This window comes from Mus caroli, unplaced genomic scaffold (genome assembly GCF_978045245.1).
Source record: "Mus caroli unplaced genomic scaffold, Mus_caroli_1 scaffold_20, whole genome shotgun sequence".
Taxonomy (NCBI): domain Eukaryota; kingdom Metazoa; phylum Chordata; class Mammalia; order Rodentia; family Muridae; genus Mus; species Mus caroli.
The window spans coordinates 43630788-43645712 of NW_028227275.1; the positions used below are offsets into that span (position 1 = coordinate 43630788).

Genomic DNA, 14925 nt, shown 5'->3' on the forward strand with positions numbered 1-14925 from the left:
TGAATAACGCAAAGAAGCCAAATGTAAAACATGGGTTTTGTTCATGGTTGAATGGGAGTTCAGGAGCTCATGTGTAACATTCAGTTTGGTGGAGTTTAAGTCACTGGTCTACGAAGGCAGATGGCTGCTAAACACACTCCACTGGGTGCAGAAAAAATAAAATGTGCATTCACAATTATTTTTTTATTCTATCCTTTTCAAATTTCCAACTTAGCACACTTTTTAAAATATATGAAAATATTTGTGCACTAGTACATAATAAATGATGCTGATTAATAATGAATAATTTATACACACATAATCGTGTTTTAATCCAATGGAGTGATCAGTACATAAATATAGAGATTACCAACTGAGATTGCCATTGTTGATAAGGCTGTAATATGATTGGAGCTGGAAATCTAGGAAGTATAAATGGAGCTAACGTTCATCTACTACTTGTCAAAGGGTTTGAGTCACTGGCCAGGTTGATCACAAGTTCCTGAAGTTCAGTAGAGTCCCAGGAGTTGGACTAGGAAAGGTGGAGGGACTTTTAGATCATCAGGTAAAAGCAGGGATCATGTGATGCTGAATTATAAGAGAATAGCTAATGTTTCATGGAACACTCCAGGTATGGTCTAAGAGAGTCATCGTGGAAGTAACTTAAATGACCAGCGCCTAAGGGAGTTGAGGGCCTAGGGCTCCCCTAAGGATACAAATTTCCTGTGCCCTTTAGTCTTCCTCTTGAGTTATATTAGTAAGCAAAGCTTCACAGTAGGGGAACATAAGCCAGATTTCAAGGAGAAGAGGAAACCAAAGTTTCCAAAGGATAAGAGCACCCAGACATAAATATCTCCTGTGCTCAATTCTCCTTAGGTGAATAGCTAATCCATGACTAAATCACATAGATTCTATAACAGATCGCCTCCTAAGACACCACATTTCCTGTCTTGCTTCAATAAGAAATAGCCATGCAAGAAAAAAATTGAAAAAGCAGATTAGAGTATTTTAACTTAAACACTTCTTGAGTTATAGAACCTAAAGTCTATGTAAATTGTAAAAATAAATGGACCTTCCTTGAGTAGCTTTAAATGTTAGAGTTCCAACTCAATTTAAAAGATCCTCCTTTTTTAATACAGATTATATGACCCTACTTTGATTTCCAATCAATGAGAAGGTTGTGAGCATTGCAGAGAACAAAACCTCCCTAGCAGAGAACATCACTGACCACTGGGATGCTATTGAGAACAGGCACCATTGTATCCTTGGAGACAGGAGTTTGTGATGAGGTCCAGAGATGATCATTCCCCTAAGGATACAGTCAAATCATGACCCAAAAGATGGTCAGGAGATCTGAAGGCAGACGGAACACCACAGTCCTGCCTGCCCACCCCTATGAAAATATAATTAACTCCATCTTCTCTGGAAAGGGAAAACACGTCCCATCTTGAATAGGCTCTGCTCGCACCTTGCACCTTCTCCTTTGTGGGATGTGGCCAGCTACAAGCCACCAACTGTTCCTGATAACTTTGCTCCCAAATGTCTGAGGCTTTCTCTGAATTCCAACTGACCAACATATGCTCTCAGCTCAAAGCTTGACAAGACCAAAGAACTAGAGATCTTTAAACATCCTACCTTAGGTAACATCTTCCAAGACAGTTAACATTCTAGCTTATTTATATTCCTCTTTCCCCTCCCAACTCCTAGACAATACTCACTGGAAGTGGTCTTTGAGCAACCCCACCTTACCGTTGAAGGCTGAATTGAAACCTTCCAGGTTTCAGGTTGTTACTCTTAACCCAATAACAGCTGCCTCTCTGTGGTCAAGATAAACCATTTAGCTAATCTCCAACTTGTAGATTTTCTGGGGTGGAAAACAACTGTTAATAATGGGGGGTGGGAAGCTAACAGCCATCCATAAGCTGTTACAAGCCTCAGTTCTGAGAGCCTCTGTGTTATTCATGTGTGCAAACTGTCATAAAGGTAGCCAAATTCTCTGTGCAGCCAGGCCGGAAAAGTCCCTGCACTCAACAACATTAGCATGCACATTTCTGAGGCTTGGTTCTGTTTAACATTTTCATGAGTGACCAGATTAAAGAAGAGAGCAAGCACATTAAATTTCTAGATGGAAGAGGTGACCAGAACATTAACGAGCAAGATCAGAATTTCCCCAGCCCTTACTAAATTAGCAAAACTGTCAGAGTTAAGTATGTTCACTGGGACAGGCAGAAAAACCGAGCTGCCCAGAGGTAAGCTGAGTAGAAAGTATGGGGAAGGTGGGCTATAAACAGTCAGAAGTAGACTCCAAGTGAGAGCTGAACTAGCCATGCTGTCCACTGAGGACTCTATAGCCCTGAAAGTATATTCAGGTCCCCATTCTATAGAGTAGGAAAGGAGAAAGCACTCCCATGGAGTTTCCAAGAAGGCCAGGGAGATTTTCTTTCTCACCAGCACTTAGCTTCAGATTCCTGAGTCCACTTCATGAGTCTGGTTTTAGGCTCAGTTCATCATCCTGTTTTAGTTTACCATATTAAAGACTGTATTGATCGATTCAGATATTAAAAACCACTTCACTGCCAGCGCACATCATTACAGCCTCCTGCAGAATGGCCTCTTCCTCCTTGATTGTTTTGACTCCTTCTTCTTGTTGTTAAAATAGCATCTCATTATGTAGCTCTGGCTGGCCTGGAACTCTCCATGCACACAGGGTAACCAGGAACTCACACAGATCTGTCTACCCCGCCGCTGAGTCCTGGGATTAAAGGCCAGCACTAGGCTACTTTGCCTGTTGTTCAACCCTTCCAACTAAACTTCTACTATAAGGAACTTAACAGGTAGTTCCTAAACAAGTATGGTTGCAAGCCTAAAAAGGGAAGCTGAAAGAAATGAAGACTCAAGTGGATAATACTACAGGCAGAGCTTGCAAACTTTTCCTGTAATGTGACAAAGAGCCCAGATTTGGGTTTTTGTTGTAGCTACTCATTGCTGATATTGTAGTATAGGAGTATCCTAATATACAATGAATGGACAAATGTGGGACTGGCTTTACAGTAGGCTGGAGTTTGCCAACTTGCTTTGCATTCAGTTTTGGAATATTCAACTTTCAGAGCATCTCAGCCGGCATCTTGTCCAACCAGTTCATTTTGCACCTACTAGGACCTAAAAAAACATGTTGATTTTTATTCAAGTTCACACGATATTTAAAGCTGTATTAAAACCTTCAAACTAGAAAAGGGTACCTCAACTCCAAGGTTAATGCTATCTACTCTAACCATCATCAGGCTGTTTCCAGAAAGTTCTAAGGATCCTTGCTTATTTCTGAGGTCGCAGGACCTCTTCAAGAAGTCTTACCATAATGTCTGCTGCCATGTCTTAGTATGATATGTAATGTATGATTGAAGTACATCTCTCACTAAGCAGGGTCAAGACCAGCCTGTGATTAAAGACTTGGAGTGGGGCAGCCTCTACCTTGCAACCATCCGGTTTTCCGATAAGCAGAAAGACAGTCTAGAACAGTTAATTTAGAACGGGTAGTTTTTTCCCTGAGTTCAAAGGGCAGGGTAGTTTTAGTTTAGCTGAAGTTACAGTTTCCTGAAGTAATCTGAAGTTAAACATCTTCGTGTGCCAAAAGGAATTGTATAGGGTGAAGTTGCTCTTTGTGTCCTATGCAAATGAAAGGAGCAAGGCTGGGTTGGAGATCAGAAGGCAGGACAAACTACCAGAGGTACCTGCTTGAAAGAACTTGAGGCCAACAAAGGCAATGGAATCCCCATGGTAATCACATCCAAGAGCAGCACCTTTTGGGCAGCACTGGACATGGACTGAAGGTGGTGACCCTTGTCAAAAGCAGTAACTTGAAACCCTGTTCTGAGCCAACAGGGACTCACTAAGTCACTACTGCCATTGAGAATACAATAGTTTCTTCCATAAGAAAATCACAAAGTGGGTGCTTATATTGGGGAAAATATTTGTTGAGATTTCAAAGGAGACTCCCCAGTAGTGATCCCTCCTATTGGTGGACATCTGTAGAAATGCATGAGAGACCTATGTCTCAGAGTCAGAAGCAGGTAGCTCATTTCATGCCCAACCTCAGCAGAGGCCAAAGGGATCCAGGACTTTGGGTCTGCAGTGCTGGGGACCAAGGCCAGGATTTGTCCTATGTAAGTACTCTAGCTCTGAACTAAGCTCCCAGCCCTAAGGACAGGAGGTTCCTAGCGAGGATCAGGGTTGATCTGGAGTTTGAAGACCCAGTAGCTTAAGCCCATTCTTCCTTGAATGTTGGGGCCATTTTTTTAAATGGGAAATCTCGTTTTATTACCTTTGGTAAAGATAAATTACAACGTGCTTTATGTAACTAATTAAAATGGTGCAATCTGTTCAAATATCATTTCTGGGCAGTACATTTCATAAAACTATTCTGGAAGATTAGCTGCCTCCAACCACAACTTTTCCAAAGTCCATTTTTCCAAATAACAAACTTCTGGCGATCATAATTTTTCATTATTGTCATTTTTTTTCCAGATGACCCAGGAGCCTGTACCTCATGTGCTACAGGATATTACATGTAAGTCTGGTCCTCTTTGTTCATGACACTAACTTTTCTGCAGCTTAAGCATCACAGACTTAGTCATAACTACAGTTAGGATTTGCAGGGGCCCTGCAACCTGAAGCAACTGTCCTTTGTGAGCTATTAATGAGTGAAGTGTCCAGATGTTTTCTTGCCTTGAAAGGAAGCCTTCCCTTTTCTGATCCTGGAAGTCATCCATCTTGACACTGGTGTCTAGGAATCTTGCCATGGGTCACCCCCATTCAAATTTTGCTTTGTATGGACAGGCTTTAATAATAGAGAAAGCTGGTTCCCAATGTCTGTGTAGGGATTTTGTCCCTAGCCAGAGTCAGATGTGCCAAGGGAAACCAGGTGAGGCACTTACCTCTTAATTGCCCCCTGGGTGATGAGAGGCATGGACCACTAGCTAAAATGAAGTGCAGATAAGCATCGGACTAGCGTTCTCCCATATAGATTTATTAAAGCCAAGCCTGCATGCTTCAATGTGACCTCCTGTCCCAGCTGCTTTCCCTTCCACCTCGCCTTACCTCCTGTGCTAGAAGGAAACCAACACAAACAGAAAGATGGAAGGGAAGGGGAGGTCAGACTAATTCATGGCCTGCACAGATCCTATTCGACCACCCACAGCTCTCACCTCCTCTCTTCTCCATCTTTCACCAGCTTGTAAGCAACTTGAGATCTGTATGAGTCCAAGAGACAAAAAGAGTAGATCAGGGAGGCTCCAGTGCCCTGCTCACTCTACAGCAAAAACTAGTGGCAATCCCACATCTCCATTTTTGTGGGTCACAACCTTCTGTCACCATAGTGTCTCACCTTGGCAGAGTCTAAGATCTCAAAATGCTAGATGAGGAAATGGTGGAAGCAGTGAGCAAGACAGGAGGAAAGGCAGCCCTGAAAGCTGAAGCATCTCAGAAGGATGGGCCAACCTGAGTTACCAGTAGAACCCTCAGCTGAAATACTTGGCAAGAAGTGTTTCAGATTTCACATTTTTTTCTCATATATCAGAATGGTTACATATAAATGATATATATATCTTGGGGAAGGGCCATGTCTCAAACTAGAATTCATGCTTCATATATACCAGAGGGCCAGAGTTAGTGCATCATTTTATATGCTATTTTAAAAAATAAATTTTGTGCGTGAAACAAAATTTTGCAGCATCATGTTAATTTCTCAGAAAGTTCTTAATTTGGGAGCATTTTCAGATTTGGGAGATTAGGGATGCTATTTTATTTTATGTGTATGAGTGTTTGCTTGCATTCACTTGCATGTGTGTGTACCACATAAAGAAGTAAGCACAGGATCCCTTGGAACTGAAGTAATAAATGGTTGTGAGCTGCCATGTGGATACTGGGAAACAAATCCAGGTCCCCCATGAGAGCATCCAGTGTTCTTAACTGCTGAGCCATCTCCCCAGGTCCTGAGTTAGCCTTCTGGTTGTACCATAGCTTCCCTAGAACAGCTGGCCACTGCAGTAACTATGTCATCATAGCATTTGGATAGATTTGTGTAGCTTTTCCATTTCACACAGAAGGGGCAGGGGTACTACGACTCAATGAGATGGCACTGCCTTGTTTACAAAAGGTCCTAGTTTGACCCTCATGATGAGAAATGAACACATTAAAAGATAGAGGAATGGTGAAGAGGCCCCAGGTTAATGATAATAAGACAAAGCTGGATAATATTTAACGAGTGGGAAATAACTGACAGCATATCATCTGCAATAGCTACAGCAAGGGCTCTCACACCAAAGATGAAGAGCAGACATGCAGGCATCCCTTACAGAGGCCACAGAATGTCCCATGAAGAACTGAAGACTTTAATTTTATTCTCTCTCCCTACCCCCCTGCCACAGAGAGAGAATGACCACATAGAAACTGGTGGAAATTCTATACCTTTTCCTCTAATGTTCCCCACCCCCTACCCTGTGCTGATCCAATCCAACTCTGTACTGATGGAGCCTTCGATTTGACCCCTGTACAAATGCATCCCCTGTACCTGCTTCCTCTCCTACCCCCACGACACATGACACTCACCAAATAATTGATGTGTGTGTTTCATAAAACCTTTTGAGAAAGAAATAGGCTGAAATAGTATGCCCTATAGCACAAAGACACGGCATGAGATAACTGTTTCAAGAAACACGCATTTACGACATTTCAGACTACTTAGCATCAATGACGAGTTGATGCAGTGCTGGACAATATAAGCTGTTAAGAAGGAATGCTAACATTTTCCCTGATGAGTCATGGATGCTTTGAAATTCACCAAAGAGCAAAAGTCAGCTTCACTCCACTGCCCCTCCAAGTGAATTACAATATCTTGCTATATAATGAGCATAGCAGATCATCTACACAAGAATCCATATGTGTATATGCATAAGTATGTATTAGCATGTGTTGGGGATATCAAGGCACTTCCTTGTTAATGATCTGGCTGCAGACCTTCCGGTAAGTTGTACAGACCCAATACTGGGCTGTCTCTCACTTCCTATAAGAACTGTACACGCTATGTATTCCAACAATCTTTGGTTAAAACCCCTGTCCTACCTTTCAGGAGATGATGGGTCCTTGATACTTGAGCATTGTTTCCCATGTGTAGACTCTAAAAATTAGTAATGCCTTCCCTGTGTGGAAGACAGACTTGAAGGAACTGATACTTAACAACTTGCACAGAAATCAGTTTCAGCGACCCTCTCCTCCCAACATCTTCCCAGCAGCACCTCCCCTCCCCATAAAGGGGTTTTCAGAGGTACAGAAGAGGTAGTCAATGCCTTGGCTTGATTGGGAAGGACAGACCAAGTGCAGGTTTCTGACCTTGACAACCTATTCAGTGTGCTACAGATAAATGAGGATGAGGAGAGCAAATCGTGGCAGTTCTATCACGCCAGCCCTCCTCATGGAAGCACGGCATCCTCTTCCCTAGGTTTGAGCGGCATTGCTATAAAGCCTGTCCTGAGAAGACCTTCGGTGTGAAATGGGAATGCAGGGCCTGTGGTACTAACTGTGGCAGCTGCGACCAACATGAGTGTTACTGGTGTGAGGAGGGCTTTCTCTCAGGTAAGCTGGAAAATGGTGACCCACTGGGAAGAAAAGGCTGTGAGGGTCCATCGCTGCAATAGGAGCAATCTAGAATGGATTTCAGAGTCTTTGCATGCTGGTGTCTATAGTCCAAAAAGAATTTTAATGTGGTTTGAGAAAAAACATTAGCCTGAACTCCTTCCTCCTGCCCTTGGCATTGAAGCATAGTTCACAGTTTACTAATTAACCTCAAAGTATCTCCAAGTTGGTGAGAACAAGAGAGTTGAGTAGAAACCATAAGCTCTGAGATGGGAGGAGACCTGAAAATTAAAGTTTCAGAGCTGAAGAGAGGAGACCTGAAAATTAATGTTTCAGAGCTGAAGTTACCTGAGCTATTCAGAGCCATGACCATTTTATTGAAGCAAATACCTCAAGAAAGGAAAATCATGTTGCAGGTTTGTGTGCACTATATAACTGAATGAGACTTAGGTTTTGGTCAGCTCATTGACTTCGTTGGAAAGACAATTGGGAAAGAAATTTACTGTGAGTCTACTAACTGGGAGCATTGAGAATGGAGAATACTACAGACAATATCCAGTGAATCAGTGATACCCGTTTTCTCCCTCTCTGCTCAACCCATGTGCTCTTCCCTCCCAATGTGTGTCTGTATCCGTGCATGCACACGTGTGTAGCATCTTTGTGGGGGTCAAAGAAGAACCTTACATTGCTTCCATCTTTTGTTTGAGACAGAAACTTTCATTGACTAGATTAACTGAACTTTTAGGGATCTACCTGTCTCCCTATCCCATCTCTCCATCACCGAGTGTAAGGGGCCTTCCAGCACCCACAGTGCCCAACTTAAATGTAAGTTTTAGAGGTCTAAACTCAGGTCCTCATGCTTGTCTGACAAGCATTTTACAGACCCTCAATAATTCCCTTCCTTTCTCTTTCTGAGACAGAATCTCTCAATGTAATCTGCTTGTCCTGGAACTTGCTCTGTAGATCAGACTGGCCTCAAACTTGCAGAAATCCTCCTGCCTCTGCCTCCGAAGTGATGGGATTAAAATTGTGTGCCTCAATAGTTTTCTTTATTGAATCATTTTATTTGTAATTTATTAAGGCTTAGAAGTGTTGAAAATCTTTATTCAAAGTTCTTTGCCCGTTATACTTGACAAATTTATATTTAAGTTAAGAAGGAAAAAAAGTATTGCATTTATTAATTGAAATAACCTAAAGCCATCTTGGTTCACACACATGCAATAAAAAAAAAAATGTCCTAAAATGTCCTTCAGTATCTGGCTTTGCATAGCACCAAAAGCCCAGCTAGCCAGAATCCCTCTGTGACGGTTTGTGTATTCTCGGCCCAGGGAGTGGCACTACTAGAAGGTTTGGCCTTGTTCTAGTAGGTGTGGCCTTTTTTGAGTAGGCATGGCACTATGGGTGTGGGTTTTAAGACCCTTATCCTAGCTGCTTGGAAATCAGTCTTCCATTAGCAGCCTTTGGATGAAGATGTAGAACTCTCAGCTCTGCCTGCACCATGCCAGCCTGGATGCTGCCATGCTTCCACCTTGATGATAAGGGACTGAAGCTCTGAACCTGTAAGCCAGCCCCCACTTAAATGTTGTCCTTATAAGAGTTGCCTTAGTCATGGTGTCTGTTCACAGCAGTAAAACCTTAACTAAGACACCCTCCTTTCATACCTTTCCCCTTGTTCTTCCAAAGGTGGCAGCTGTGTGCAGGATTGTGGCCCTGGCTTCCATGGAGACCAAGAGTTGGGAGAATGCAAGCCCTGCCACCGAGCCTGTGAGACTTGCACCGGCTCGGGCTACAACCAATGCAGCAGCTGTCAAGAAGGGTTGCAGCTATGGCATGGGACGTGTCTCTGGTCCACCTGGCCCCAGGTGGAAGGCAAGGACTGGAATGGTACGTATCTGCTAGAGGGAGGTCAGGATCTCCTCTGCCTCCCTCCCTCTTTGGCACTGTTTCTGAGGAATGTTTTGGGGAAGAATCATATTTGTTCCAAGACTCCTAAGTCTCGGGAGTTTGTGAAACTCCCAGGTAAGAAGGCTGCAGAACAGCTTCTCATGTGTGCGTGCCTCTACAATAGAGCAAACCTTCATCTCTGGGGCTCCTTTCCAGTGACCCTGACACATTGAAATTGACAAGCTCTCTATGACTGGCACTGGTCTCTTGGAAGCTGCTTTTCCTAGCTGGGGTGGCAGCACATATCTCAATGGTACAGGCCTTGCTCACCTAGGTACATGGGGCTCTGGATTTGAACCTCAGCATGGGGGAGGGAGAACATTGCCCTCCCAGTTGCACAAGTGGAAAGCTCACTCTTCAGAGGAAGTGTGAGCAGGAGAGTAGAGACGTGGGAGCTGGAACTATAATGGAAGCTGCAGGTATCTGTGCATCTTTAGACTTGGCCTCTTCACCTCTGTGGCCTCACTGTGGGCTTCCTCCAAGGTAACTATAATCTTTCTATGACATCTTCCATGTCTGAGAAGGTTAAAAACCCAAGTCCTTTGCTCTCATATTTCTGGGCAAGGGTCCACTCAGTACAGAGACAGTGGCAGCTGTAGGAGGCCACACAAGACAAGGAGGAAGGTGCCCTGCTGGTTTCAGAGAAAGGGTGTCTCAGCTGCCGTCCACTATGACACTTCTGCACATCTGACTTTCCTAGGACAGCAACCAAAAGCCAGAGCACCCCAGGCTGTTTCCGACCCAGAACTAAGAAAGTTATTCGATCCAGATTGGGATATCGTCTGTGAATTATAGCTGGCCTAAGAAGGCTGAGAACGAGTTGGTCTGGCATGTGGGCTTTAAGAAGTGGTCCAAACCAAGAGGGAAACGGTCTGGTGCTGGGTTTCTTTCTCTGAACATCTGTATTTTATCTGGCATCCAGATGATGAACAGGCACAGGGAGCCAAGAGTCAGAGCCGACTCGATTCCCCAAATGATTACATGTTCTCTTCAACTGGACTACGCATTTTGCAAGCAAAAAATTTAGACTTTGATTGTTCCCCTTTGTCAGAGCACCACACCCACCCCTCTACTCCCCCCCCCCTCCCCGCCAACTCCTCTGAAATCACAACGCAGTGTTTTTGAAAAAGAAGAAGGATTTATTCCATTCGGGGGCCTCACACTAGTAAGGGAATAGGGGAGCAGAAGAGAATGTTTCTCGTGGCTGGACTAAAGCAATGAAGTCAACGGCATAGCTGCACTTTCCATTTCTGTGATCTATGAAATAAGACAGGCAAAGCATGAACAAAGAGGGGAGAACGTTTGCTCACTAAACAAGGTAAAGCTGCAGCATGCCTTCCCAGCAGAAGCACAGAGAGGGCTAGTAAATGGGAAATACATTCCGTTAAGTCTGGGGAGGATTGGCGCCAATGCCTTCATCTTTCTCCTGCCTTCTCCCCCCACCCCCCCCCAAACAAGGTCAGGAGTGTAATAGGAGAGCAGAGGGTTCCAGAGAGCGAGCCCTAATTAGCCACACCTTTCAGATGATGGGAAACAGATTTCAGTCATTCTAGGTCAATCTCAAGGAGACCTGAACCAATCATGGAGTGTTTGCAAGAGAATGTAGCTGCCTAGGTAGGAGCAGCCAGGTCTTCAGCCTGGTGTCTGGACTGGAAAAAAAGAAAAATAAAAAAAAGATTCAGATAGATGTAGGATAGTAAGCTGTCTTGAACTTCAGCCTGCTCCTTCATCCATGCTACTTCCAAGAGAACACAGTCATGTTTGCATACCAAGGCCATGGCCAGCTCATGGGTCTACGCGTGCTCTGGAAAGTCTCCTTGAGACGGAATCACTCAATTCTTTCCTTAGTACTGTGGCTAGCTAGTTAGGATGATAGTGACATAAGCCATCCTTCTTTGTCACCTACTAAGAGAGTGAGTTCCCAAGCACCCCCACCCCCTGCAGAGTCCAAGGATGGAGCAGACAGAACTTACCAGGGCCTGCCAGACAAATCCTGCAGCCAACACCCTTGGGTCCCAAGGATGGCAGCTCACCTATGTTTTCTAGCCATCAAAAGAACAGTCACAGGAAAGCCCTCTGTCCCACTCACTAAACGTTGTGAAGGTGACTTAGGACATTGTCCCTAATGTCAGAAGCACTGAACAGGTGATCTTCATGTGGTGGTGTTAACACATGCAGGAGCAACAGGCTATCAGCTTCCAGAGACGGGGCTTCACCAGACCCGGGAGTGCAGTTTCTCTGTCACTGCAAAGCATTTTCCTCTTCTAAAGTGTTTTGTCCTCTGGTAGTCTGGAAAAGTTCCTGCAAACATGCCTGAGAGTCCTCCAATCCACCCATATCCCTCATGGATTAGAACCAGGCCATAGCAGGCTCTAATTACAGATTGTAACGAAGGACCAATCTACAAAGCACAGCTTGGTGAACGAACTGAATTTTTTTTTTTAAATCTCTGACCACATCCTAACAACTCATCACCAGCCGCTCTTTTGATCTTAATTCCCAAGCTCTGAGAAATGCTGGAGTCGGCGAATTTGTGGGAGGAAAGTCAACCTCTTTGTGGAGAGATAAATGTTGCATAATAGTAACTGCAGATGGCTTTGAAAAGCCACAGGTACCTGATTCCTAGAAGGGATTTATCCATCTATGCATATAGTTGCCTCAGAAGGAAGGGATGGTGGCATTTTTTAACTACTTAACCATTAGGAAAACACAGCTAGAGGAGCTTAGAGATAAGTAATCCTTTGGCTCCATGGTACAAAGGAACCATTCGTACTGGCTTGCGCTGATGGCTAAGCATCCAGGAACTGTATATGGGCATTGTCAGGCTATCGACACCTAAAATTAGCTATGGCAGAAATGTTTACACCACAGAAATTGGCAACACTACAAATCAGTGTTGTCTCACCAGCAAAACACCACTTTGATCTCGCTCAGATGACTTGAAAATTAAAATTAATTGCTCAGAAACTTTGGTCCCAGCCCTGCAAGTAGGTAACAATAAAAATAACCAGAGGAAGAGCAGTAAGCCTAGAATCAGCGAGCCCTGCATTCAAATCCTGACCCGGCTACTCACTGCAGTGTAACCCTCAACTGTTCTTCCTCCTCTCTGAGCCTGAGTTCCCTCATGTGTAATGAGAGCTTGAGACCACTGCATACATCATCTTGTACCTGAGAGAGCTTTTACATCCCACAGGACATTAAGAGTCTTGTTTTCTGATCCTTTGACCCGATCAAAACGCCAGTTCCCTTACACAACAGTGTTCTATGAGTCACCCAAGAAAACAATCTGGGGGAAGTGAAGGGGCGCTGAAGAGCAGTAGCGATCTAAAAACAATAGTCAGAGAATGCAGGGGTTAGCTAACCAACCAGGACGCCTCTTAGCCAGTCCTGACAGGCCACAAGTGCACCCCCTCAAGAATGGTCACACAGCTTCGTTATAATAGCAATCACAACACATATGCGGGGCTAAGCAATCTGTAAATGTAACCCCCCAAATCAAATATGATTCATACAAATGATTGTATGTACATGAAACACTCACACAGATGCCTTCCAAGACTGTGACAAGAGGAAAATCCTTATCTGTAGTGCTGAATGGCACATGCAGCCCCAATGTCCTACACGAAGAGGGTGTCAATGATTCCAGTCCACAAGCCCTTACATCTCAGGCTGGATCTGTGTGGCAAAGAATACACAGCAGAGATTTCTGGGAGGTGGGGGCAGAGGGGAAGCTTGTCTTCTTCATGGTCCTTCTCTCATTAAAATAAAACACTTTATTTTTTTAATAAAAAAAAAAAGAAGCTGTGCCCACTGAAAAGCCATCTTTGGTGAGGAGTCTGCTGCAGGATCGACGAAAGTGGAAAGTTCAAATCAAAAGAGGTAACAGGGAAATAGGGAGGAGCCGGTCGTCGCCCTACAGCCATCTCCACTCTGCAGAGAGCAACCCTGGTAGCCACAAGGCCAAGGCAATGGGGATATGGAAGCCATGAGAGAGGAGGCAGGAGGGCCGTAAACCACCAGTGAACACTTGGGGAATCTGTGAGACCTGACTGCAGAGGTCTCTGCTACATCTAAGGTCATTCCTAATGCGCTGAGGACTATGCCTGGGAAAGACCCTCGAAAGAGCCCATATGTAGCTACGGCTGGAGCTCAGCAATAGGGCACTGCCTAGCAACTATGGACCACTGGGCTCCATCTCCATGCTCTAGCCCTGCAAATCTTTAAAAGACCAAGGAATCAATATGTGCCTTTCTGGTTGCTGCTGTGTTGTTTGAAGTAGCAAAGACTGGGAAACTAAATGGCTATGAGAAGAGAGATGGGAGGTATTGTATGCGTAGGGTAAAATATTAGAGTTACCAAAAGGAACGAGGAGATCCTAAAGTCCCTGCAAAGCCTGCTCTCCAAAGATGAGTTTTATTAAAACTCAGGCAAGCCGAGCATTACGGAGCATGCCTGCAGCCCATGCACATAAGAGACAGGGATGAGAGACGCACAAAGTCAAGGCCAGGCTAGGCTACATAGCAGGACTCTGTTTCAAACAAACAAACAAACCAAAACAAAACAAAACACCAGCCATTACACACAAATAAAACGGAACCCCACAATACAAAGTGATCCAAGTGTGAATAGATTCAGGGTGCAGATATATAATCATATGACTGTATAGATGATAGGAAAGTAAGAAGGGCCCTGACTTTCTACAGTTGCCTCTAACAGGTACCATTCTTGGTTAGAGATTTTTTTTCCCTTTCTTTATTTTCTCTTTTTCGTTAGTGTTAGCAAGGCTAGAATTTCTGGAGTCGGGTAAAATGGGAACCATGAACAAGTTCAAGGTTTACTCTCTGAGACTGGCTTTTACAAACTGCTGCCTCTGCTTAATTACTGTGAACTGCTTGTTCGGAGCTCCCTCTGCTGTACACAAGGGGACACTGACGAACTCTAGACCTACTTTATACAGTAAACCAGATTGTTAAATGTATATAATTAAAAACTTGCATCTGTGGATATCAACTGAATTTCACAAATATTGAAAAAAATAAAACCAATATCTTTGAGAATGAGGCATCTTGGTATAAAATGAGAAAGTCAGCCTGTGGCCGGACACAGCATAGCTTTGCAGGGCTCAGGAATGGTGACTATCCCTCTCTGAGCATCCCAGCATGCTTCTACCCTCCTGATGCCTCTTCTTATGGCCCAGAGCTGTCTCCAGGGGCAGAACTGCCATTCTGGGAAGCCTGTAGACTTTTGTGACAACTGTTGTCACTGGACTCTATACAGGCTACTTATGGGTTCCCAGGGTCTCTTCCAACTCAGGGAAGAAAATATCAGCCCATCATCGGCTCTCATTATATACTATAAGGCCAGGACAAACTTATC

At 44.1% G+C, this 14925-nt stretch overlaps 1 protein-coding gene across 3 annotated transcripts in view; it reads left to right on the forward strand.

The window, feature by feature from the left end:
• Pcsk5 (proprotein convertase subtilisin/kexin type 5) overlaps nucleotides 1-14925 on the forward strand; it is a 417146-nt gene that overhangs the window by 363575 nt on the left and 38646 nt on the right. The window contains exons 25-28 of one of the 3 annotated variants that reach the window (XM_021151578.3): nucleotides 4501-4543; nucleotides 7472-7605; nucleotides 9289-9489; nucleotides 13348-13428. In XM_021151578.3, coding sequence (XP_021007237.1) covers nucleotides 4501-4543; nucleotides 7472-7605; nucleotides 9289-9489; nucleotides 13348-13428 — 459 coding nt within the window. The remainder of the gene's footprint in view (nucleotides 1-4500; nucleotides 4544-7471; nucleotides 7606-9288; nucleotides 9490-13347; nucleotides 13429-14925) is intronic. The other 2 variants (XM_029472674.2, XM_021151579.3) reach the window with 2 other exon arrangements.